Source organism: Erpetoichthys calabaricus, chromosome 8 (genome assembly GCF_900747795.2).
Source record: "Erpetoichthys calabaricus chromosome 8, fErpCal1.3, whole genome shotgun sequence".
NCBI classification, from domain to species: domain Eukaryota; kingdom Metazoa; phylum Chordata; class Cladistia; order Polypteriformes; family Polypteridae; genus Erpetoichthys; species Erpetoichthys calabaricus.
Window position 1 is genome coordinate 22,675,278 of NC_041401.2, and position 24,366 is coordinate 22,699,643.

At 42.0% G+C, this 24,366-nt stretch overlaps 1 protein-coding gene across 1 annotated transcript in view; it reads left to right on the forward strand.

The window, feature by feature from the left end:
• The window catches only part of lrp2a (low density lipoprotein receptor-related protein 2a), a 357,969-nt gene that overhangs the window by 267,278 nt on the left and 66,325 nt on the right, over positions 1-24,366 (forward strand). Inside the window, 10 exon segments of the mRNA XM_051930710.1 lie at positions 2,368-2,564; positions 6,918-7,163; positions 12,700-12,828; positions 13,460-13,579; positions 18,031-18,062; positions 18,065-18,150; positions 18,604-18,605; positions 19,040-19,156; positions 22,114-22,251; positions 22,349-22,471. Coding sequence (XP_051786670.1) covers positions 2,368-2,564; positions 6,918-7,163; positions 12,700-12,828; positions 13,460-13,579; positions 18,031-18,062; positions 18,065-18,150; positions 18,604-18,605; positions 19,040-19,156; positions 22,114-22,251; positions 22,349-22,471 — 1,190 coding nt within the window.

Sequence of the window (24,366 nt, forward strand, 5' to 3'; positions counted from 1 at the left end):
TTCATCAAACCTACTGGAAATGCTAATCCTGGAAACTAAGTCAAAAGCCAGCAAAAGGGTCTGTAACTCAAAAGAAGAACACAAAAAGCAATGTGCTCAGATTTCTTTTGAATTATCGTATATACTTGCATATAAGTCAGGTTTTCATCCATTCATTCTCTTCCGCTTATTTGAGATCGGGTCAAGGGGGCAGCAGCTTGAGCAAAGATGCCCAGACTCCCCTCTCCCTGGCCACTTCTACTTGCTCTTCCGGGGGAATCCCGAGGTGTTCCCAGGCCAGCAGAGAGATATCATCCCTCCAGTGTGTCCTGGGTCTTCCCTGGGGCCTCCTCCTGCTTAGACGTGCCCAGAACACCTCACCAGGGAGGCGTCCAGGAGGCATCCTGATCAGATGCCCGAGCCACCTCATCTGACTCCTCTCGATGTGGAGGAGCAGTGGATCTACTCTGAGCTCCTCCTGGATGACCGAGCTTCTCATCCTATCTTTAAGGGAAAGCCCAGACACTCTGCGGAGGAAACTCATTTCAGTTGCTTGTATTCGCGATCTTGTTCATTCACTCACTACCCACAGTTCATGACCATACGAGAGGGTAGTAATGTAGATTGACCAGTAAATCGAGAGCTTTACCTTTCGGCTCATCTCCTTTTTTACTACGACAGGCCAATGCAGAGCCCACATCACTACGGACAGTGCACCAATCCACCTGTCGATCTCCCACTCCTTTCTTCCCTCACTCATGAACAAGACCCCGAGATCCTTGAACTCCTCCACTAGGGGCAAGATCTCGCTCCCAGCCCTGATAGAACACTCCACCCTTTTCTGGCTGAGGACCATGGTCTCAGATTTGGAGGTGCTGATTCCCATCCCAGCCACTTCACACTCGGCTGTGAACCGATCCAGTGAGAGCTGAAGATCATGGCCTGATGAAGCAAACAGGACAACATCATCTGCAAAAAGCAGTGACCCAATCCTGAGCCCACCAAATCAGACCCCCTCAACATCCTGGCTGCACCTATAAATTCTGTCCATAAAAGTTATGAACAGAATCGGTGACAAAGGGCAGCCCTGGTGGAGTCTAATGCCGGCAATGCAGACCAAGCTCTGACACCGGTTGTACAGGGACCGAACAGCCCTTATCAAGGGGTCCGGTACCCTATACTCCCAGAGCACCCCCCACAGGAGTCCCTGAGGGACACGGTCGAATGCCTTTTCTAAGTCCACAAAACACATGTAGACTGGTTGGGCAAACTCCCATGCACCCTTCAGGACCCTACCAAGTTTGTAGAGCTTGGTCCTCCTGAATCTGAGGTTCGACTATCCCATTTAGTGGGTGGTGCCTAATGCGACCCTCCTCTCCAGGACCCCCAAATAGACTTTTCCAGGGAGGCTGAAGAGTGTTATCCCTCTGTAGTTGGAACACACCCTCCGGTCCCCTTTCTTAAAGAGGGGGTCCACCACCCCGATCTGCCAATCCAGAGACACTGTCCCTGATGTCCATGCGACTTAAATGCCCAATCAAAAATGCGACACTTTATTTTTTTTTTTTTTTACATCTTCTTGCCTCCCCCAATTTCGCACCAGTTTCTCAGACACATTGAATTTTGTTGAGGTAGAGCAGTTACCAATTTCTTTCGCCACTTCAATGACTTTTAATTTAAAACCAGCTTTGTATTTTCTTCTGATCGAATGTTCCATCGTATATAAGGGATACTCTTACAATAAAGGTGTATGAGAGTGTGCAAACATCGTCGTGGTCATTTAGGCACTATACATAGAAAACAAAAGGCAGTGTGCTCCGTGGTTACTCTCACAGGGGACCATTAGCATATCATAGTCTCTTGGACCAATAGCGTGAGTTTTCTGCATTCGACTTATACGACCGACATTATAAAATACCTGAAATTATATGGTAAAATCAACACCATATTGAATTTGTTAGGTGTTCCATCATTTTATGATTCTTTTTGTTTCCTCCTGGTTGGGTGACCAACATTGAGGGGCATAACATAGCTGTAATATATGGTTGTGTGGTTTTCTCTGTTCCCCTGGAATTAGGGTACCTTACTACTCTTTTGGATTGAGATTTTTTTACTTTTTTTTTTTTACTCATTTTGAACTTTCGGCTCTAGACCTTTGCTTTGATTTTTGCCTCTCGTTTTGACCAGTTTTTTTTTTTTTGGTTTACTGTAATTCCCTTCCAAATTCTGACCTTATTTTTTTCTCATGCCTCAATTATTTGTCTACTAATCTTTAAAATATACCATTATTTAAGTCTGTCATCACTTACACAACAAATATTGATTTTTTTTCTGTGTGGCTTTTACCTGGAGTGTTTCTGAAATCTACTAAATTGTCTCTGGTTTAAGGTGCATCCCTATATGGTGGAAATGTGATGGTCAGCAAGACTGCAGGGATGGATCAGATGAACCTCCTACATGTCCACACAGATATTGCAGCATTGGGCAGTTCCAGTGCAATGATGGGAACTGCACTAGTCCTCATGCCCTGTGTAACACTGTGCAAGACTGTCATGATGGCTCCGATGAAGACACCATTCTCTGTGGTATGACTTTAACATCTAATTGTCACTTTCTACGTGGTATGACCAAATGACCATCGCTGGCTGGCTCATCTCATGCTCTCTCTGTAACCTGAGGAGGCCTATGTTTCACTGCTAAAAACGTGTTTACAAACTGCCTTGGGTCAGATATTGTTCAGTGACCCCTAAATTTTGTTTATCCATTAAAAACTGGATGGACAAAACTTCAAAGTCACAAAAGCTTGCTTCTGCATTAAAAAAATTATGAAGTGATCAGGCCATGTGGCATGACAAGCTTGACAGTCCTTTTCACCTTTTGGCCATAGTAACGTCAAGTTGAGTTAGGTTGGTCTCCCCAGTCCTACTGTCTACCACACTACTAGGTAGCCTACTCTATGTGTCCATACATCTCCGTGTAAAGGAAAACATATGTGATTATAGTTTTTTTTGTAGTTTTCTTTATACAGAAAAATGTACTAAAATGATTTTGCTCAAAATCAGTGGACTTTTTACAATATTAGTAATTGTCCCAAATTTAATTTATTTTTGAGTTATTGTGTCCAGAGTTCCATTTCCTGATACACCAATACCCACACACCCAGATAGAAATCACTCCAAAAGGCATCAAATTATACTCAGATAGATAGATAGATAGATAGATAGATAGATAGATAGATAGATAGATAGATAGATAGATAGATAGATAGATAGATAGATAGATAGATAGATAGATAGATAGATAGATAGATAGATAGATAGACAGATTCATTTGTCCCAAAGGAAAATATAGCTTTTTACAGAAGTTCTTTAAATCTATCTATCTATCTATCTATCTATCTATCTATCTATCTATCTATCTATCTATCTATCTATCTATCTATCTATCTATCTATCTATCTATCTATCTATCTATACACACACCAGAATGCCTAAAAAGGAAGAAAATTAAAAGAAAGATATCTTCTGACTTGGAAGTCCCTGTGGCAGTGACAGACAGATTGCTGTTGGTATAAAGGAGCCCCTGTAGTGTTTCTTCACACATTTCTACTGAATAATTCCTTGGTTGAAAGTACTCAGTGTTGGTGTAGAGGATGTGCAGAATTGTTCATAATGGCACTCAGTTTTGTCTTAATTCTCTCTTTCGCTGCTACCTCCAGGGGGTCCAGAGTGTGTCCCATAACTAAGCTTGGTCCTTTTAATAAGAGTGTTGCGGTGGGTTGGCACCCTGCCCGGGATTGTTTCCTGCCTTGTGCCCTGTGTTGGCTGGGATTGGCTCCAGCAGACCCCCGTGACCCTGTGTTCGGATTCAGCGGGTTGGAAAATGGATGGATGGATGGATTCGGTGGGCCTCTCTTGAAATGATATTACCAGCCCTGCACACCACAGAGTAGAATATCACACAGGACATCACATAGTTGTAGAAGATGTGAAGGATGTCAGTACCCACATTAAATGAACACTGTCTCCTAAGGAAGAAGAGCCTGCTCTTCCCTTTCTTATATTGCTCCTCTGTTTTATAAGACCAGTCCAGCCTGTCATTTTTGTGGACCCCCAAGTAGCTTTAGCAGTGGACCACCTCTACATCCACTCCCTGAATATTGCCCGTACATTGTGGCCCTTTGGTGAGGCAAAATTCCACAACCCTTAACTTTGGTTTGCTGATGTTAAGTTGCAGACAATTCTCCAATTACTCCACCGGACACCTCTCCTCTGTTTCATACCCCTTTATCAATACACCCCATTAGTGCAGAATCATTGGAGAATTTCTGCAAGTGACCTGACCTGGTGCTGTATTTATAGTCCGAGGTGTACAGAGTGAAAAGAACAGCAGACAGGACCATTTCTGGTTTTGCTCCAGTGTTGCTCAAACAGTCCTTGAGACTCACAATCTGTGGTTGCCTGACATGAAGTCTGAAATCCTGGGCACCACAGGCTCATCAAAGATTCCAAAAAAGTGTAAATCTGTTTGTAGGAGAAAGTTAACGTTAATGTTAAAATTCACATACTGTAGTTGTTTTCTTAATTTGAGTAGAATGTACATTTCACATAGTAATGGTATTTTGGTGACCAGAAAACGTTCAGGGTTGTTGTTCTACTACTTTAATTTTTAGGGCGACTTTTACTCGTGGTGCAGTTAACTTGGTTGTTATGCGCAGTAGAAGTGTGGGTTTAGTTGATCGCTCACAGGCTTGGTACAGTATATGGTATTTAAAAATAAAAAATAAACACATGATTGTACTATAATCCATACTTATAAAACACCTTGGGATGTTGTTCACTATTTAAAAGCATTTTATACAAACAAAGAGTTTCAGTATTTGTTACCTACAAACTAAGTATGGGCAGAGTGGTATGTTTATGCCCATCACCTTCACTATGCATGGACTCACTTTGTAAATATATTAAAAAAAATAAAACTGCTATAAATCATTATAATTAAAGTTTATGATATAGAGACTTGTTTTGATGTGCGTTAAACACCCACCCTCAGCTGCCCAAATCTTTGGCACAGACATAGTTGACAGTTACAAAGCACTGGGTCAGCCTGGCACTGTGTTTGTTATTCTCCTGTAAAACATCACCAAGTGATTGTAGATTCCAAAGGTTACTGGTCAAGGCTCAACAGAGAAAGCAAAGCCTTTTCATTGGAAAATTAGGTAACAACTCGTGTCCCGTTTCACGCTGCTTAAGTATGCAATGTTTGAGGTACTCCTGATAATAAAATATAAGCAGTTTCTGTCTTCATTTAGTGAGTTTGGAGAATTGTGATTTATGTTTCACACAGCACATGGAAATGGGGTTCAAATTCCAGTCCTGTAATGTTTAGTGAAGCTGGCTTGGCATAAGGATTCCAGATTAAGTAAGAAAATAGTAGAAAAGGAATGTCTACTTTTAAGATTTTCTTTCCATACATCGTAAACTCAAAATGGGCCAACATCAAAGCCAAACTACTGCCTGGAAACAGAGTGTCAAGGATAATCATTAAAGGCAAAGTTTAAAGTCAGAAAATCCATAGGCAAGGTTCCTAATCTAGGAACCTTGCCTATGGATTTTGTTTTTTTTACTGGAACACTGTCAACTCAGTCGTGACGTCATTCCCAGCTGTGACATTCAACTTCTAAGGTGAAAAGCCAAAGTTCACCGAAGATCACAATGTAATCACCATTTTGGATTCACATCATGATCTGAATTCGGAAAAACCAGTTGAAATTTCAACTAGGAACTTCAAGTGAAAAGCAGCATTAAGTAATATGCTCTTGACAGGAAAAGATGGGTTTGTTGGCAGAAGTGAAAGTGACATTATCACCACTCCTCTTGTTTTCGATCTTCCCTTCTGAGGGCAAAAAGGGGTGAAGATGTGAACGACAGCGCCAACCATGGCTTGGAGGGGTATTGCAGTAGCAAATAAGCCCTGAAATTGTCTCCTATTCACATGTGTGTGTGACAATCCATTCTACATACTAGCTTACTGTTCCATGGTGTGAATTAGTCACATTGCATTAAGTCCTAATATATATATCAATGAAGAGTAACCACTCTGCAAGTGAATGTTTTATACATGTGTGTGCACTGAACTAAATTTCAGCGCAGAAAAATTTATTTGCATTAAATCAATTTGGTTGCTGACGGCAATGAGCTTAGCTCACAACAGTCGGTCCCTAGTTGCAGTAATCACAGCACAATACATTCTGAAAGAAGCCATTATTTTTCTAAAAGCACACCTCCTCTACTTCAGTTCCAAAACCCAGGGGACTCCTAGGATTTATCTGACACCTCTATAATATATACATTACTCTAAAATTGTCCCAATTTCTGAATGCTAGGGGCTTGACTAGTAGTTATGTATCTATACATCGCTAGCAAATGTAAGCCTAAATTGTTTTTTCCCTTCTCGTAAAAGAATGAGGAAAAAGATGATGAAAGCTCAGACCGTTGCTAAAGTGTTCTCTGATCAGTCTTTTATATGTTGGAGTGAGTGGAGTTTGCCGATCTTCCTGCTTGTCTTTCAAGGAACTCCAATAGTCCTGAGTTAAGCCGTCATGCCTGATTTATTTCTTCCTAGAAATATTATTGCCTTGCTGATACTTCTTATTTAGAGTCCTATGAAAAAATAAGCATTTCGCTACAAGTATTTGTAGTTTTGTCCATTTTAAAAGTCTGATTTTCTAACTGTAACTGGCTAATGGAGAGCTGAAGCTAATCAAATCAGCGTCAGGACAGTTCTCCTCTCTCTCTGAATTGCATTTTGATTTTTGGCCTTCTTGCCCTTGGACACCTTTAGACAAATTACTGACCTCCTGACGCAGCCTGACTCTTCATTAAAATATTCAGTTTGCAGTCCCCATCATAGACCCTATCATTTCTTTATTCTTTCAGCAAATCACCAGTGTGAAACCCACCAGTGGCAGTGCAACAACAAGAAGTGCATCCCAGAGGCGTGGCAGTGCGATGGAGAAAATGATTGCGGAGACAATTCGGATGAGGACAGTGCTCACTGCGCTAGCAGGACATGCCAACCTGGACAGTTCAAGTGTAACAATGGCCGCTGTATTCCACAGACCTGGAAGTGTGACGTGGATGATGATTGCGGGGACAACTCAGATGAGCCTCACGATGAGTGCAGTGAGTTACACATTTGACATCACTGAAAATTTTGCCATTTCTATAACAATTAATGTTACAATTGAAACAGCAAATATTTTGAGACTCGGATAGATAGCATGTTGTCATTATCTTCCAGAATTTTATGCTATCCTGACAATATATTTTTTTTGGGTGCATTTGCTTTTAATGCGAAAAGCACCTATTGTGGTAGCCATGTCTGTCTGTAACAACTCAACTCCCAGTTGACCAATAGCATTGAAATTTAGCACAAGGAAAATTTTCAAGATTGTTTAATTTTTAAATGAGGCCCCTGGTCTTTTACCCTGTGAGTTCGTTTTGTTTCCAAAATTAAATTTGAAACTAAAGAGAAGATTTCCTTCCATGGAAGAAATCCGGGAGAAAACATACAGGTGGCTCTAAACACGGTCACAAAGGCTGAGTACAGGAAATGTTTACAGGAAAGGGAGAAGCTCTGGGACAAGTGAATCGCATCACAAGGAAGATGACTAAGAGGGAATTGCCGTAGGTTTTATAATAAAGGTTTTGGGGTTTTTTTTAACAACTCCAGGAATTTTAGTGTTCCCCCCCTTGTATTTATTCAATTCATTTTGTAGTGGATGGCCTGGGCTCCTACTTGGCCAGGACACCTGCTTAATGGAAGGACTGGGGGAGAGAACACATACAGGACATTGTCTTCCCCTTGAGAGCTAGGTGGCAGCTCCCCTGGGTTGCAGTGGTGCCTCAGATTCCCAGAGGGCTTCATGGGAGTTGGAGATCGGCAAAGCCCTGTTGGGTTCTGTGGATGCTGGCAGAAAGTGCTTCTGGGCCATGCTAATGGGCCACCAGAAGTATTCCTGGGTGCAGGATAAAAGGAGCCTACTGCCACTGCTCCAGCAGCCAGAGTCAGGAGGGAGAAGAGAAAGCTTGCTGGAGGACGAGTGAATATAGAAGAAGAGAGAGAAACAAAGAAAGAAGACGAAGAAAAGACAGCAATTATTGTGCTTTATTGTGCTTTTCTACTGAGCTGAGGAGGAGGAAAACCAGTGTACTACTGAGCTTGTGTCCTGTGTCTCTCTGTGGTGGGTTAGGGGAACTGAGCACCCCTTGCAGGCCACAACTGATAGTGATATTCTTTATTTTTTCAAAGAAGTAGTAATATTATTGTTTATTTATGCATTGATACCAAAATGTAGAGGTAGGTCTTGTTACATGCTAACAGTCTGCTCCTGCCTCCAGCCCATCTCATGCTTGGAGTCTTGCGTGAACGTCAGTCATAGCAGCTCACTTCTCCTGCTCCTTGAAATCGAAGTGACATGAGGTTCACTTCCATAAAAGTAAAAAATCAAAGCAACTTAACTTAGAAATCTATAAAAGATGGCTCAGTGACACTTTATGTTACAGTGTGTAAACGTGTACTCACTCTTTCCATTATGCTACAAACAACCTCACACGTGCATTATATAAATATTACAACAATCTAATACATCAGCAAAGTACCACAATGATCCACTCTCTGTCATGTTCAGCCTTCAATCTGCCTCAAGAATGATTTAAATATGAAGAGGTAGGGGAAGTGACGGCAAAGATGGTAGGGATGAGAACGGCGCTCATACGCATGCGCCACACGGCTGACCTGCTGTCTACTGCCAAGAGTTGATTGTACAATAAAATAAAATAAAGAGAAATACCGTAGATACTCGCGTATAAGTCGAAAAATGTATGCCTTAAAATTCATTAAAAAAACAAGGTTGACTTATCTGCGGAGCAACACAATTGTCCATAGAATTTGGGTAATGACATTGTACACTCACACTTCACGGTGTTAGGCCACCGGTCATCTGCCGTTTCCCATGGTCTTTGAAATAATTATAAACCAGCAATACTATTGCTAATTAGCTAGTTTTTTTTCTAATTTCATTAAATAATTCTTTAAACTGTGAAATACTTGAATTTGAGCATTAGCTTTTGCAAGTTTTGGATAACAAACATACCATTAGCTGCCACGTGCAACCAGATTTGAAATCAAAAGAACCAAGGCAACTCACGCTATCAATGCGATGCAAGCGCAGCCCGCGATTCAAAAAATTTCTCTGCCTACCTGTTTGTCTCGTCTGACAGTAGCTGAAAAGCAGCATCAGGAGAGAGCAGCCTGAAGTAGTCCAGCAGCGGGTGATCTGTCGTGTCCAACAGCAAGCCATGCTGTCTTGTGAAGTCCAGTAGCCAGTTCGGCTCCCATGGATCAATGTCTGAGTATTCCTCCCATGCGAACCTTGCCGTAGGTGCATCGGCTGCGCGAATGCGTTCAGCTGGTGTCCGATCAGCTGATGCCGGCTTCTCACTCTCTTGCTCGATTCCTGATCACTGTCAATAAAATCTGATTCTGAAAAATCAGAGTCCGACTCAGCAATAATGTGCAAAACATCGTCTGCCGAGTGTTTTATTTTTCTGCACTCGCTTCGCTCCCTTGTGACATATCAACGCCATCTTGACTTTGTTTACATTTCGCAACTCATGCACACGCAAGGATTAGTTGCCGAGTCAACGAGTCTAGCATTTCTCCAAGCACAGAGGGAATGCCTGTGATGTGACAGTTTTGTCGCCATTAACAGCTGATTGTCGCCCTCTATCTCTGATAGCTGTCAAGTTTTACCCTCGACTTGTACACGGGTCATAGCAAAATTTCGTAATTTTCGGCTTAAAAATAGACTTGACTTATCTGTGAGATCGACTAATACGCGAGTATCTACAGTAACCTTGAAGGTTAATCATCACCCCAAAAGCGGATAGATAGATAGATAGATAGATAGATAGATAGATAGATAGATAGATAGATAGATAGATAGATAGATAGATAGATAGATAGATAGATAGATAGATAGATAGATAGATAGATAGATAGATAGATAGATAGATAGATAGATAGATAGATAGATAGATAGATAGATAGATACTTTATTAATCCCAATGGATAGTAGACATCACGTAGTATATGGTCAATAGGTCAAACGGTTTGCGAGCTTCAGTTGATTTAAAATCCTAGACAGACAGACAGACAGCCACATTAGCGTATTATATAAGAAGACTAGCAAAATACTCGCGCTTCGCAGCGGAGAAGTAGTGTGTTAAAGAAGTTATGAAAAACAAAAGGAAACATTTTAAAAATAACGTAACATGATTGTCAATGTAATTGTCATAGGCTTATTTTAGTATTGAGAGTGAATTTGATGATTGTAACGAAAAGGCAGGAGTCACCAGCAGGAAGACGTGAAGCAAGGCCAACAATAACAGGTTTGAAACGGTGGAGTAAAGAAGAAGGGAGCAGTGAGCACGACGAACAGCTGAGGAAAGTAAGGAAGTGAGTGAGGAGGCACATGAGTGCGGGATGTTGTTAATGTATATTGGCAGGGAGCCAACCACGTGGTAGGTGTGTGGAAAAAGGAAGTGGGGACTGGGGGCGGCCCTTGTGCATCTCTGCTGTGAAATAAATCCTCTGTTAACGGAAATAAGGAATGAAACCGCCAAAAGGAGAGGACAGTTCCGAAAGTTCCTTATGGCATAATGGTGAGAACCGCCAAAAAGAAGACGTTATTTTCAAAAGTTCATTTTGGGGCATGGCTTGAAATGGAACATACTTAATGTTTGTAAGAACAGTGTAAAGGGTGAGCATGCAAAATTTGGGCTTCCTACGTATATTGGAAGTCATAGAAATAGTGAGGACGGGTTTCCGCTATCTATATATACAGTTTAGAGGGGACCCATTTCCCCCCCTTGGGTGTTGCAATAGGACACGAAACATACCAAACTTTTGTAATTACACTGCAAGGAATGAGCGCACGAAATTTCAGCTTCCCACCTATATGGAAAGTGGGAGAATTAGTGATGAGTCAGTGAGGGCTTTGCCTTTTATATGTATAGATTGCTGTCACATCTTTATTATAGTAATTTACAAAGGTTGAACATTCCTTTTTTAATCGCTCTCTTTCTTTTTTGTCTCCATTTGTGACTGAATGCAAATCCAGCAGAAATGAAAATCAGTTTCGAAGGTCTTGAAGACGAACACTGTGGTCTTCAATTTCCGTTTTCAGTTGGTTCAGTGTGCTTATAAAGCTCGTATGTGAAACGTTAAGAACCCCGACTGAACTCCTGTACATGCAAGAATTATAACATAACCCCAATTGTCTCTGGCTACACGGACTACATATTTCTCCGACTTACCTTACTCGACTAGCTAGAAAAAGAACACGAGAGATGAAATAAGTGAGGTAAACTCAGTCTCGGAGAAACACTTCACTGCACCAAAGTTGGACAAATGACCCTTAACACGTTCACTGCGCATACGGGACTGAGGGAGAGAGAGAGAGAGTGAGAGAGAGAGGGAGCGAGTGAGAGAGAGGGAGCGAGTGAGCGGAGAGAGAAAGAGGGAGTGAGAGAGAGGGAGCGAGTGAGTGGAGAGAGAAAGAGGGAGTGAGAGAGAGGGAGCGAGTGAGCGGAGAGAGATAGAGGGAGTGAGAGAGAGGGAGCGAGTGAGTGAGTGGAGAGAGAAAGAGGGAGTGAGAGAGAGGGAGCGAGTGAGTGGAGAGAGAAAGAGGGAGTGAGAGAGAGGGAGCGAGTGAGCGGAGAGAGAAAGAGGGAGTGAGAGAGAGGAAGCGAGTGAGCGGAGAGAGAAAGAGGGAGTGAGAGAGAGGGAGCGAGTGAGCGGAGAGAGAAAGAGGGAGTGAGAGAGAGGGAGCGAGTGAGCGGAGAGGGAAAGAGGGAGTGAGAGAGAGGGAGCGAGTGAGCGGAGCATCTCTCGAGTTGTGCTGATTTCCTTTTTAAGGTCGTTTCCTGTCCCATGTGAAGTAAACCTAGTTTTCATAATGTTTTCAAGGGAAGGCCTCTTTTCACTGTGCGGGGCCCAATCAGGCCTGGTCCAAAAAGTCATAGTGCTTCACTGAGAATGAGCTACAATAATTTAAATTTGTTCATATTATTAAATAAGCATCAGAAACTTCAAAAGACTTTGTTGGACAGTTATCTTATCCAAAGATCTTGACTATACATTGTTTTCCTCTCTTGCTAATGAATCTAGCCTGAAGAGGTCTATTAATTTTTTACATTTAAGTGTACCCAATGCTGTATCTGTCCTGGTGTCTATATAAACACAGGGAACTCCAGTTTCTGTATTACATCTCGCCTGAAGAAGGGGCCTGAGTTGCCTTGAAAGCTTGCATATTGTAATCTTTTTAGTTACCCAATAAAAGGTGTCATTTTGCTTCACTTCTCACTACCTTCATATTAAATTAAATCTATTTGGATTGGGTGCCCCCTCGGCCCTAACCTGCATGCCCCTGCACCAGAACCAGCTCAACACCAACTGCCCACCAGTTAATTTCCTTTGTGGCAGGAGAGTTCAACAGCATTATTTCGATGAGATAAGAGCAGAATGGATGTGGACTTTTAGTTCAAATTAGATTTCAATATTCCGTCACGTTGTATTTTGCTCAGTGATCGTTAAATCAGAATTTTCTAATTCATTAAACTCTGTATTTCCTTGTTTTTTTTTTTCTCCCCACAGTGGGTCCTGCTTATCGCTGTGATAGCCACACTGAGTTTGACTGCCGGACAAACTACCGATGCGTCCCTCTTTGGTCTGTTTGTAATGGATACGACGACTGCCGGGACAACAGTGATGAGCAAGGCTGTGGTACGTCTACAAAAATAAGCCGAAACTGTTCATTTTGCAGCCTTTCACAGACACTGATTGTCTTCTCCCTGCCTGTTGTTGTGCCCCCCCCCCCCCCCCCCCCCCCAAGAAATAAGCAATAATGGTAGCTTTTGAACAAGGCCTGGAATGTGCTAAGAAATCTGCATTGTTTGCAGAGTGGAGACAGCGATTGACAGGAATGCTCACTCCCTGACGGGAGGGTCTGTACAGGTCAGGGTTCAGGGGCTTTCATTCTCCTGCATGTGCAGAGCAACCTAACACAGCGCTGCTTGTGCCGTCTCTGATCATCTCCACTCCCGTGGCGTATCAGCTCCCTGTCCGTTATTAGCACACTTTTCCACATTAAAGTGACATTATCTCTTAGATTATGGCCAAGCTGGATGCCAGGGGATTGCTGCAGATATCTGGGTTAGAGATTAAGCAGAATCCTCCTTGCAAAATGTAGGGTGTCTCTTGTTTGAGTAAGTAATAAATGTACAATGGATTGCCTCTGCCAGACCTGTGGAGAGTTATGCAGTACAAAAAAAAAATGCTGCCCTTATCTTTGTGCTCCCAGATATGGTGAGTGGTTTTATTTCAGGATGACCTTTTGTTTTTTTTTTCTTTGCAGAGGAGCTGACATGCGATCCCGTGGGAGATTTTCGTTGTGACAACCACCGCTGCATTCCCCTGAGGTGGAAATGTGATGGCGACAACGATTGTGGTGATGGCTCCGATGAACGCAGCTGTGGTAGGCTAGCTAGTATAACAGAATGGGACCCTTGAAGTGGGAGAGGGCTGTAGCTAATGGCCTAGAATTCAGTCAACATCACCTTGATAAAATAAATAAATAAATAATAATAATTGAAAAGATGGATTCAACCGTACCAACTTTAGGTCTTTACATTAGTGCAGTGATTCGCAAAGTCAGTCTGGGATGGCCATAGTGGTTTCTGTTCTAACCCAATTGCTTAATCAGAAACCAGTCCTTGCCGATGACAGATCTTGTTTAAGTTTATGGCTTGTTAGGGTTTTCATTCATCACGTCAGGTCCTTCTTACAGTGGATGTTTACTTATTTTACTTATTTGGTGGACACCTATATCCAAAGCGACTTATAACTTCTGGATATGGTTGTATATCTTTTGGTTTTCCAGTTGGAGCACAGATAGATCATGTGACTTGTTCACGGTCACACGGCATCAGTACTGGGATATGAACCCGTACCCCTTCACTTTCAACACATTTTGTTGTGTTGTAGATTTAATTTTAATTGGATACATTTCCTATTTTTGCCCATCACTCTACACGCAATAACTCATAATGACAAAGTGATAACATGTTTTCAGAAAATTTGCAGATTTATTAAAAATCAAAAACTGAACTCTTGCTTTCATCTAAGTGTTCATAATCTCAGAATTGTCCTCACAGGTGGCGCAGTGGTAGTGCTGTTGCTTTGCAGTAAGGAGACTGTGGAAGATTGTGGGTTCGCTTCCTGGTTCCTCCCTGTGTGGATAGCGCTTTGAGTACTGAGAAAAGCGCTATATAAATGTAATGAATTAATCTTAATTCAAGCCCCTTTGCCTTGCAGTTCCATCTTTTAATCTACTTGGTAAATCTCTACAAGTTTGGCACCACTGGATTATCCTATTCTTCCTGGCAGATCCTCTCAAGCTCTATTAGATTAGATGGGGAGCGTCTGTAATCTGCCATCTTCGGGTCTCTCCACAGATGTTCTTTAGGGTTTTAGTCTGGGCTTTGGCTGAGCCACTCAGGACTTGTGCTGAAACTATGGAGCACACCATAATTATCTGGGATAAAGACACATTTTCCTTGATTTCCCCTCTGCGCCACAGTTTAAAATGACAAATCAAACAATTCAGACATTATGATTTACAGTGCATCCAGAAAGTATTCACAGTGCATCACTTTTTCCACCTTTTGTTATGTTACAGCCTTATTCCAAAATGGATTAAATTCATTTTTTTCCTCAGAATTCTGCACACAACACCCCATAATGACAACGTGAAAAAAGTTTACTTGAGATTTTTGTAAATTTATTAAAAATAAAAAAACTGAGAAATCCCATGTACATAAGTATTCACAACCTTTGCTCAATACTTTGTCGACACACCTTTGGCAGCAATTACAGCCTCAAGTCTTGTTGAATATGATGCCACAAGCTTGGCACACCTATCCTTGGCCAGTTTCGCCCATTCCTCTTTGCAGCACCTCTCAAGCTCCATCAGGTTGGACGGGAAGCGTCGGTGCACAGCCATTTTAAGATCTCTCCAGAGATGTTCAATCGGATTCAAGTCTGGGCTCTGGCTGGGCCACTCAAGGACATTCACAGAGTTGTCCTGAAGCCACTCCTTTGATATCTTGGCTGTGTGCTTAGGGTCGTTGTCCTGCTGAAAGATGAACCGTTGCCCCAGTCTGAGGTCAAGAGCGCTCTGGAGCAGGTTTTCATCCAGGATGTCTCTGTACATTGCTGCAGCCATCTTTCCCTTTTTCCTGACAAGTCTCCCAGTGCCTGCCGCTTAAAAACATCCCCACAGCATGATGCTGCCACCACCATGCTTCACTGTAGGGATGGTGCCAGGTTTCCTCCAACGTGACGCCTGGCCATTCACACCAAAGAGTTCTATCTTTGTCTCATCAGACCAGAGAATTTTCTTTCTCATGGTCTGAGAGTCCTTCAGGTGCCTTTTGGCAAACTCCAGGTGGGCTGCCATGGGCCTTTTACTAAGGAGTGCCTTCTGTCTGGCCACTCTACCATACAGGCCTGATTGGTGGATTGCTGCAGAGATGGTTGTCCTTCAGGAAGGTTCTCCTCTCTCCACAGAGGACCTCTGGATCTCTGACAGAGTAACCATCGGGTTCTTGGTCACCTCCCTGACTAAGGTCCTTCTCCTCCGATCGCTCAGTTTAGATGGCCGGCCAGCTCTAGGAAGAGTCCTGGTGGTTTCGAACTTCTTCCACTTACGGATGATGAAGGCCACTGTGCTCATTGGGGACCTTCAAAGCAGCAGAAATTTTCTGTAACCTCCCCAGATTTGTGCCTCGAGACAATCCTGTCTCGGAGGTCTACAGACAATTCCTTTGACTTCATGCTTGGTTTGTGCTTTGACATGAACTGTCAACTGTGGGACCTTCTATATACAGGTGTGTGCCTTTCCAAATCATGTCCAGTCAACTGAATTTACCACAGGTGGACTCCAATTAAGCTGCAGAAACATCTCAAGGATGATCAGTGGAAACAGGATGCACCTGAGCTCAATTTCAAGCTTCACGGCAAAGGCTGTGAATACTTGTGTACATGGGATTTCTCAATTTTTTTATTTTTAATAAAATTTGCAAAAAACTCAAGTAAAACTTTTTTCATGTTGTCATTATGGGGTGTTGTGTGTAGAATTCTGAGGAAAAAAAATGAATTTAATCCATTTTGGAATAAGGCTGTAACATAACAAAATGTGGAAAAAGTGATGCGCTGTGAATACTTTCCGGACGCACTGTAAATGGATACTGCAGATTTTCATTTAAGGGGCTTTGCATACATTTCAGTCTCACCATGTAGAAACAACAACACTTTTTTACATAGTCCTCCCATTTTCAGGGTGCCATAATGTTTATCATTACAGGTGTTTGTGATTATTAATTTAGGTTTCCTGGCTTCATAACATACCTCATCTGTAGTCTGTAGTAGCCATTGTTCAACATAAGGGCAAGAGCTGTGCCAAGGAAAGTCAAAGAAGCAATTATGAGGCTGAAAAACAAGAATAAAACCATTAGAGACATCATTAAAACCTCAGCATGACCGAAATCAACTGTCTGGAATATCATGAAGAAGAAAGAACACACTGGTGAGCTCGGCAATCACAAAGGGACTGGTAGGGCCTAGGAAGACCTCCACTGCTGATGACAGAAGAATCCTCACTATGGTAAAGAAGAAAGCTCCAAATGCCTGTCCGACAGATCATACACAGTCTTCAGAGACAGATGTTGAACGTGGTCAGAGACGACTATCAGCAGAAGACTTCATGAACAGAAACACAGAGGACAGCACTGCAATACTGCAAACCACTAGTTTGCCATAAAACAGGACAACCAGATTTCCAGTTTGTGAAAAGGTACTTAAAAGAGTCTGCAGAAATCTGGAAAAAGGTTTTGTGGAGAGACGAGAGAAAAATGGACCTTATCAGAGTGATGGTGAGAACAAAATGTTGAAGACAAAAAGGAACTGCCCAAGATCCAAAAGCAGACTACCTCATCTGTTAAACATGGTGTTGGGGGTGTTATAGCTTAGGCATGTATGGCTGCCACAGATCCTGGCACACTTCTCTTCATTGCTGACGGCAGTGGCACAATGAATTCTGAGATGTAGAGAAACATCTGATCTGCTTGAGTTCAGTAAAGGCCTCCAAACTCATTGGCCAGCGTGACATCCTACTACAAGATAATGATCCAAACATAATGCTGAGACAACATGGGAGTTTGTCAAAGCTAAAAATGGAACATTCTTGAATTGCCAAGCCAGTCACATGATTTAAATCACATTGACTAGGTCTTTCTTATGCTGAAGAGAAAAGATAAAGGGACAAGCCCCTCAAAACAAGTGGGAGCTGAAGATGGCTGCATTAGAGGCTTGGCAGAGCAACACCAGAGAAGACCCTCAGCACCTGGTGATGTCTATGAACCACAGACTTCAAGCAATCACTGCATGCAAGGGATACACGACAAAATCCTAAATATGATGCCTTTAACAGACCCGCCATTGCTGTGTCCCAAATATTATACTGTAGTGCCATGAAATAAGGGGGCCATGTAAAAAGTGTGGTCATTTCTACAGGGTGTGACTGAAATGTGTTCAAATGCCCTTAAATGAAAGTCTGCAATGTGCACTTTAATCACATGAACTGTTTCATTTGTAATTTTAAACTGTGGAGCAGAGAGGAAAACCAAGGAGAATGTCAAGTCCCAAACACTATGGAGGGCACTGTACATCCAGCATTGCCTTGGCTGAATGGTTTGGGTCATTGATGTGCTGAAGGCAAACCATCATCCCAGTCTGAGGTCTACCTGGGTTTCAGATATTAATTAATGAATGAATAAGAGAATGAGTGAATAGTGAATGAATGTGGGTGTCTTGAAACACGGATACAAGCTACAGATGATTAACTGTGCGGCTTTTCCTGCTTTTCAGTTCCCCGAGAATGTACGGAGAGTGAATACCGGTGGTGAACAATCTTCACTGCATCCCTGGTCGCTGGGTGTGTGACCATGATAATGACTGTGAAGACAACTCAGATGAGCGAGATTTGTGGTAAGGATCTGTCGCAAAAAAAAAAAGAATCTCTTTTTTAAGAAATCTACAGTACTGAATGTGTAGAAATATACACGCAACAACAAAATTCCATAGCAAAACACCCTTTATAGCGAATGACTTTACTTGAGAGTGAAGTGCAGTAAGGCTTTGTGAGATGTCTAATCTGATGGCTGCTGTGCCTTTGGGTTACATGACATGCTTATATAAAGGCGAGAGTTGACTTTTGAACCTTGTATATCATAAACCACATATGACTGCAAGGCCTTTGCCAAAGAACAAGTGTACAGCATATGAATTATCTTAGAGTATTTTCTGTAAAGAACCATTATCTCATTTAGGAATACTCCACCAAAAATGCTATTTTTAATATGTTACTTACCTCATGTGGTTTGTACTGCGGCCTAACAAAAATTTGTAATGTCATATTTTCAAAGAGAAAAGACATGCCAGTGGTTTCTGATAGAAGGGGACACAGTAGTGATCAGTCCTTGACAACAGCAAACCTTATCAAAAACATTCGTAAAAAATCTCATGTTACTTGTGTCTAATAATCCATACGTCAAGTCACCCAGCTGTATGCCCATAACATGTTTTTGGCTAAAATACTGTTAAATATAATCAAAGCCTCCCTCACCCAGGAGCACCCTATAAAATTGAAAACAGGACTCTTGACCAATGAATGAGGGGGAATCTTCAATTTAAAAAACTGCGATCTTGTGTGAAGGGGCTTCCTGTTTGTGCTCTACTTTTGTGGGAATTGACCCATTGAATTTTCAGACTTGTATTACTGATCCAGTTGGGGGTACTTTTTGCTGCCCCCCCCCAAAAAAAAAGCTTGCAGATACTGTGCTGTCTCTTAGTGTTTTTCAATTTTTCTCTTGTACAGAGTTGCGGACTTGCCATCCAGGCTACTTTCAGTGCACCAGCGGACACTGTGTTTCAGAAAGATTCAGATGTGATGGGAATGCAGACTGCCATGATTTCTCAGATGAGCTGACATGCCGTAAGTAGAAAAAGTAAAACTTTTAATCTTTGCCTTTTTTTCAGTGGTCATCAAACCTTAGGGTCATTTGGAACTAAAGACAATAAAGAGTCACCTCCTGCCTTTGCAGCTGATTAGAATGCATTGCACCCACTGCAGCCCTGCATGTTACAGAGGTTTGCCGTGACCCTGACACTGACTTGGACCATTACAGTGGTGGACACCACAGGAGGACAAGTACCCAGCCCTGGCTCAGTTAGCTAGAAAATATTTAGCATCCCCAGCCACTACCGTCCTTTGCAGTGCCGGGGGTAATGCATTAAAAGTTATGTACATTAGATTACATTTTAAAGTAATGAGTAACTTAATGCAATATTTGACCAACTTTGGCCAATTTCACCAACCAGGAAGAGCCTGGGTTGCTGCTGGAAGTGGCATTGGAGAGGTCAGAAGGGGGTGCTATACTGTAAACATGATGCCATCATTTGGATGAGACATAAAACTGAGCTCCTGACTCTCTGTGGTCATAAAAGATCCTGGGCATCCTTCGTAAAAAGGAGGGTGTATCCTGATGTCCTGGCTAAATTGCCCACCACAGCCTAGCCATTCTGGCCCCCTAATTGGCTATTTCTCTCACCTCCTTTACCACCTATTGTGTGGTGAGTGTACTGGCACAAAAATGGCTGCCGTCACATCACCTAGGTGGATGCTGCACATTGGTGGTGGTTGAAGTGGCACCCCAATCTTTTGTAATGTGTTATATAAATTTAAATTATATATTATTGAAAGAAAATTAGTAGCGGTACTTCAAAGAAAAAATGAAACAAATAGATATACCGTACGTTACTGTGATAGTAAAGAAGTCTGTTTTTGCTGCTACAGAAAAAATATTATTATTACTGCATTATTTTGCAGAAGTGTTTGCCTTTTTTTCCCAAACACATTGCCTGCTGGTGCCATAACATGGTGCACATGGGTGCTCTGGTCATCTGGTGACAGCTAGTAAAGAAGAGGTTAAGCACATGTGCAATGTGCAATCAACTGAAAAGAACTGAACAAAAGTTGGAGACTTGGATTTAATCCTAAATGTGTTGAGGGGTAAATTTAATTGGCCCAGTTTAGGGTCACAGGAAGCCAGTCACCATCAGAACACCGCAGGGTGAAAGGCAAAAAGCAAATGTGTTGGACAGTACACCACTTATTTGTAAGGCTCAATCGCATAGCCAATCAGGAAGGAGTTGGCAATCCAGTAACAGAAAACTATAAATTAAGCATCTGTTTAATTTTAATACGGTGTTGACGAGTAATGAACTGCAAGTCCCAGACAAGAAAATATTGGAGAGCCAACTTGAAAATGCAGGTGACCCCAGGCACAAAGGCAACAAAATAATAAAAACGAAATAGTCCAAGATCATGGCTCTTCCAGCCATATAGCTAGATGGCTCCACCTGCAGACCTCTGCAGCTCTGTGATTCAGTAGCTCCGCTGGACAACAAATTGGATTGCAGGTTTTTGTCATTTGGTTTACTTTACTTGCAACAGATAACCCTCCACCAACCCTAATCTTAACCACAGTATATAATCAAATGTTATCACTGACGTACAAAATAAAGTGACGACCTTCTCAATGGAGTGGAGCTCTGGAGGTCCACAGCTACAGTCTATTACATATGACAGCCGGGCAGAAAGAGGAGGATCCAGGTGGATGGACACTGGAAGTGACTTTGGGGGAAGAGAGCTGTCAGTCTTCTGGTCTGTAGAGGGAGGAAAAGAGAAAACGTCATCACACACCGCAGATCCCTGAATTGGTGGACATTACCATCACCTGAGCCCTTAAACTACCTCCCATGTGCATGTGCGCTACAATAGACAGAAAATCAATAATGCCTTATTTTTCAACTTCAGACAGAATTATTGACAGAACCAACCAAAATGCTAGACTAATTTGCTTTACATTCTATCTATCTATCTATCTATCTATCTATCTATCTATCTATCTATCTATCTATCTATCTATCTATCTATCTATCTATCTATCTATCTATCTATCTATCTATCTATCTATCTATCTATCTATTTTCCAACCCACTGAATCCGAACACAGGGTCACGGGGGTCTGCTTGAGTCAATCCCAGCCAACACAGGGCACAAGGCAGGAACCAATCCCATGCAGAGTGCCAACCCACCGCAGGACACACACAAACACACCCACACACCAAGCACACACTAGGGACAATTTAGAATCGCCAATCCACCTAACCTGCATGTCTTTGGACTGTGGGAGGAAACTGGAGCGCCCGGAGGAAACCCACGCAGACACGGGGAGAACATGCAAACTCCACGCAGGGAGGACCCGGGAAGCGAACCCAGGTCCCCAATATGCCAGGCAGCAGCGCTACCCACTGCACCACCGTGCCATCTATCTATCTATCTATCTATCTATCTATCTATCTATCTATCTATCTATCTATCTATCTATCTATCTATCTATCTATCTATCTATCTATCTATCTATCTATCTATCATATAGTGCCTTTAACATATCTATCTATCTATCTATCTATCTATCTATCTATCTATCTATCTATCTATCTATCTATCTATCTATCTATCTATCTATCTATCTATCTATCTATCTATCTATCTATCTATCATGATGTGGCTTAAAATGAAGTAAACAAAAAACACTTTGAGCTGCTGACTGATTAGTGTTTCCCTGTTTATTCAATTACACAATAAAGTTAGTGAAATAATTTAATTTACAAAGGCAAGTGATTATTAGAACTGCTTCATATTATTTCTGCTTTATAGGACAATAATAATATGCTGAAGGAAATGTTTAATATTTTGATTATTATTTTTTTATTTTGCTTAAACATTTTAATTTGTACGATTAACTGCGATTACCATTTTTAATCAAACAGCAGCCTTATTTTGAACAAACACAATACTTAGTGTCGTCCATTTTGTCCTTTCAGCCACTCGTTACCCAAACGGTACCTACTGTCCACCGTTCATGTTTGAATGCAGAAACCATGTGTGTATTCAGCCCTACTGGAAGTGTGATGGGGATAACGACTGTGGGGACGACTCAGATGAAGAGCTCCATCTCTGCTGTAAGCCATCGCCTTTACACCAGAATTCTGTTGACATGTCAGTTTGGGTTATTTTCCCCTTAACCCACTGCCTGTGTTTTGCCTTTTTCAATTTCAGTGGACGTCCCTTGTGATCCTCCATATCGTTTCCGCTGCAGTAACAACCGCTGCGTCTACAGTCATGAGTTATGCAATGGAGTGGATGACTGCGGGGATGGCAGTGATGAAAAAGAGGAACATTGTGAGTATGAGCGACCTAGCATGCCCAGTGGCTGCTGTTCATCTGTTATATCGGATCTGTTGAGTGTAGCATGCAGGCAGTATAGAAAATGCAATGTACAGCTGTGTGTAATGATTAAACTGAGAAAAATCTGCAAACTCCTGTCTTTATTTGTAAAGACGTATTGTCAGATAATGTGTTTTAATTGATTATTTAATTATTTTAATTAGAAAGGTTAAACTGTGCTCTTATATAAACTACTCACTGTATCATTTTTTACTATACTTTTATGAATTGAAATAGCATGAAGTGGAATGAACTTTAGATGTGAATTAGATGGAGTGTTTCATGTTTACCAACAGTTTATTAAAAAGTAATGGAGTCATAACCATAAAAATATATATATCTATATACTGAATACTATGTGATGGAACCAGGCCCCAAACCTCCAAACACGATCACACAAAGAGTTCTAACTTCAAATAAAGATATGTTTATTAAACACACTACCTCCACAAAGTTACAAAAGCACAGGTTTTCTTTCTCTCTCCTCTCACCACCACACTGCCCTCCTCTAGTCAAGTGTTGCCCTACATCCTCCCAGCTCCGACTTGCCTGGATAAGGGAGTGTGGCCCCTTTATTGAGGACCTGGGAGTACTTCAGGTGCCAGGGCCATATGGAAGTCCCATGAATTTAGGAGTGCAACTCCCTGCAGCGCCCCTTTGCGGTACCCATGGACCCCAGCAGGGTTGTGCCGCTGGGACACTCAAATGGGTGTCAATATGGAGGGCTGCTGCCACCTAGCACCAGGGGGTGGGCGGGGATAAACGTCCCACAAAGAGTCTTTCCTTGTCCTTCCCTTTTCTCCTGTTCAAGGAAGGTACTGGAACCACGTCCGGCTGGGATGTCAATCTATCCCTTAGGGCAGCCTTGTCCCAGTGTGACCTCCTTCCTTCTCTTGACAGGGATGCCTTTCTGTATTCTCAGGGCCTCCCATCTGGGTAAGGGATCTTCCTGACTTCCTGGTGGGATGCCTGTCCATCCCATTTGCCTCCTACAACTAATAGTAATTAAGGCTTGCATTCGGCAAGTATTGAAGGGACTTTCAAAAGTTGACTTGATGTTTTCTTAGAAGAATTAATTGGATAGGACTGCCGAGCTTTGTTGGGCCAAATGGCCTGTTCTCATCCAGATTGTTCTAATGTTCTAATAGATAACACAGATAACCATTATAGTACATACAGTGCCTACAAAATGTATTCACTACCTTGGAGGTTTTCATATTTTATTCTCATTCAGCATTGATTCACAGTCGATTTAACATCGCTTTTTTTGACATTGAACAACAGAAAAAGACTTTATAATGTCAAAGTGAAAACAGATCCCTGCAAAGTGGTCTAAATTAATTGCACATATCAAACACCAAATAAAAAATATATAAGTATTCATCCCCCTTTAAAATGACACCCCTGACTCATCACTGGTGCAGACAATTGGTTTCAGACATCTCATAATTCGATCAATGGAGTTCAACTGTCTGGTATTTCAGTTGATTACAGTCTAAATGCACCTGAATGTGTAAGGGACAACTTGTGGTCGGGCACCATGGTGGCCTGACCTACACAATAAGGAATACTCCAAGCAACTCCATGAAAAGGAGACTGAAAAGCACAACTCAGGGGACAGAGACAAGAACATTTCCTAGTCACTGAATATTCCTTGGAGTCCAGTTAACATAATTGCTTAAGAAATGGACAGAGTATGGCTGAGCAGTAGACCTACAAAGAGCAATGCAATAACACAATAACTGGCAGCAAGAAGAACACAAGTAAGGGAGGACACCAAGAGACTTCTGGGAACTCTGAAAGAGATTGGAGAGACAGCACAGCTTTATGGGGGTCTGGCCAAGAGAAAG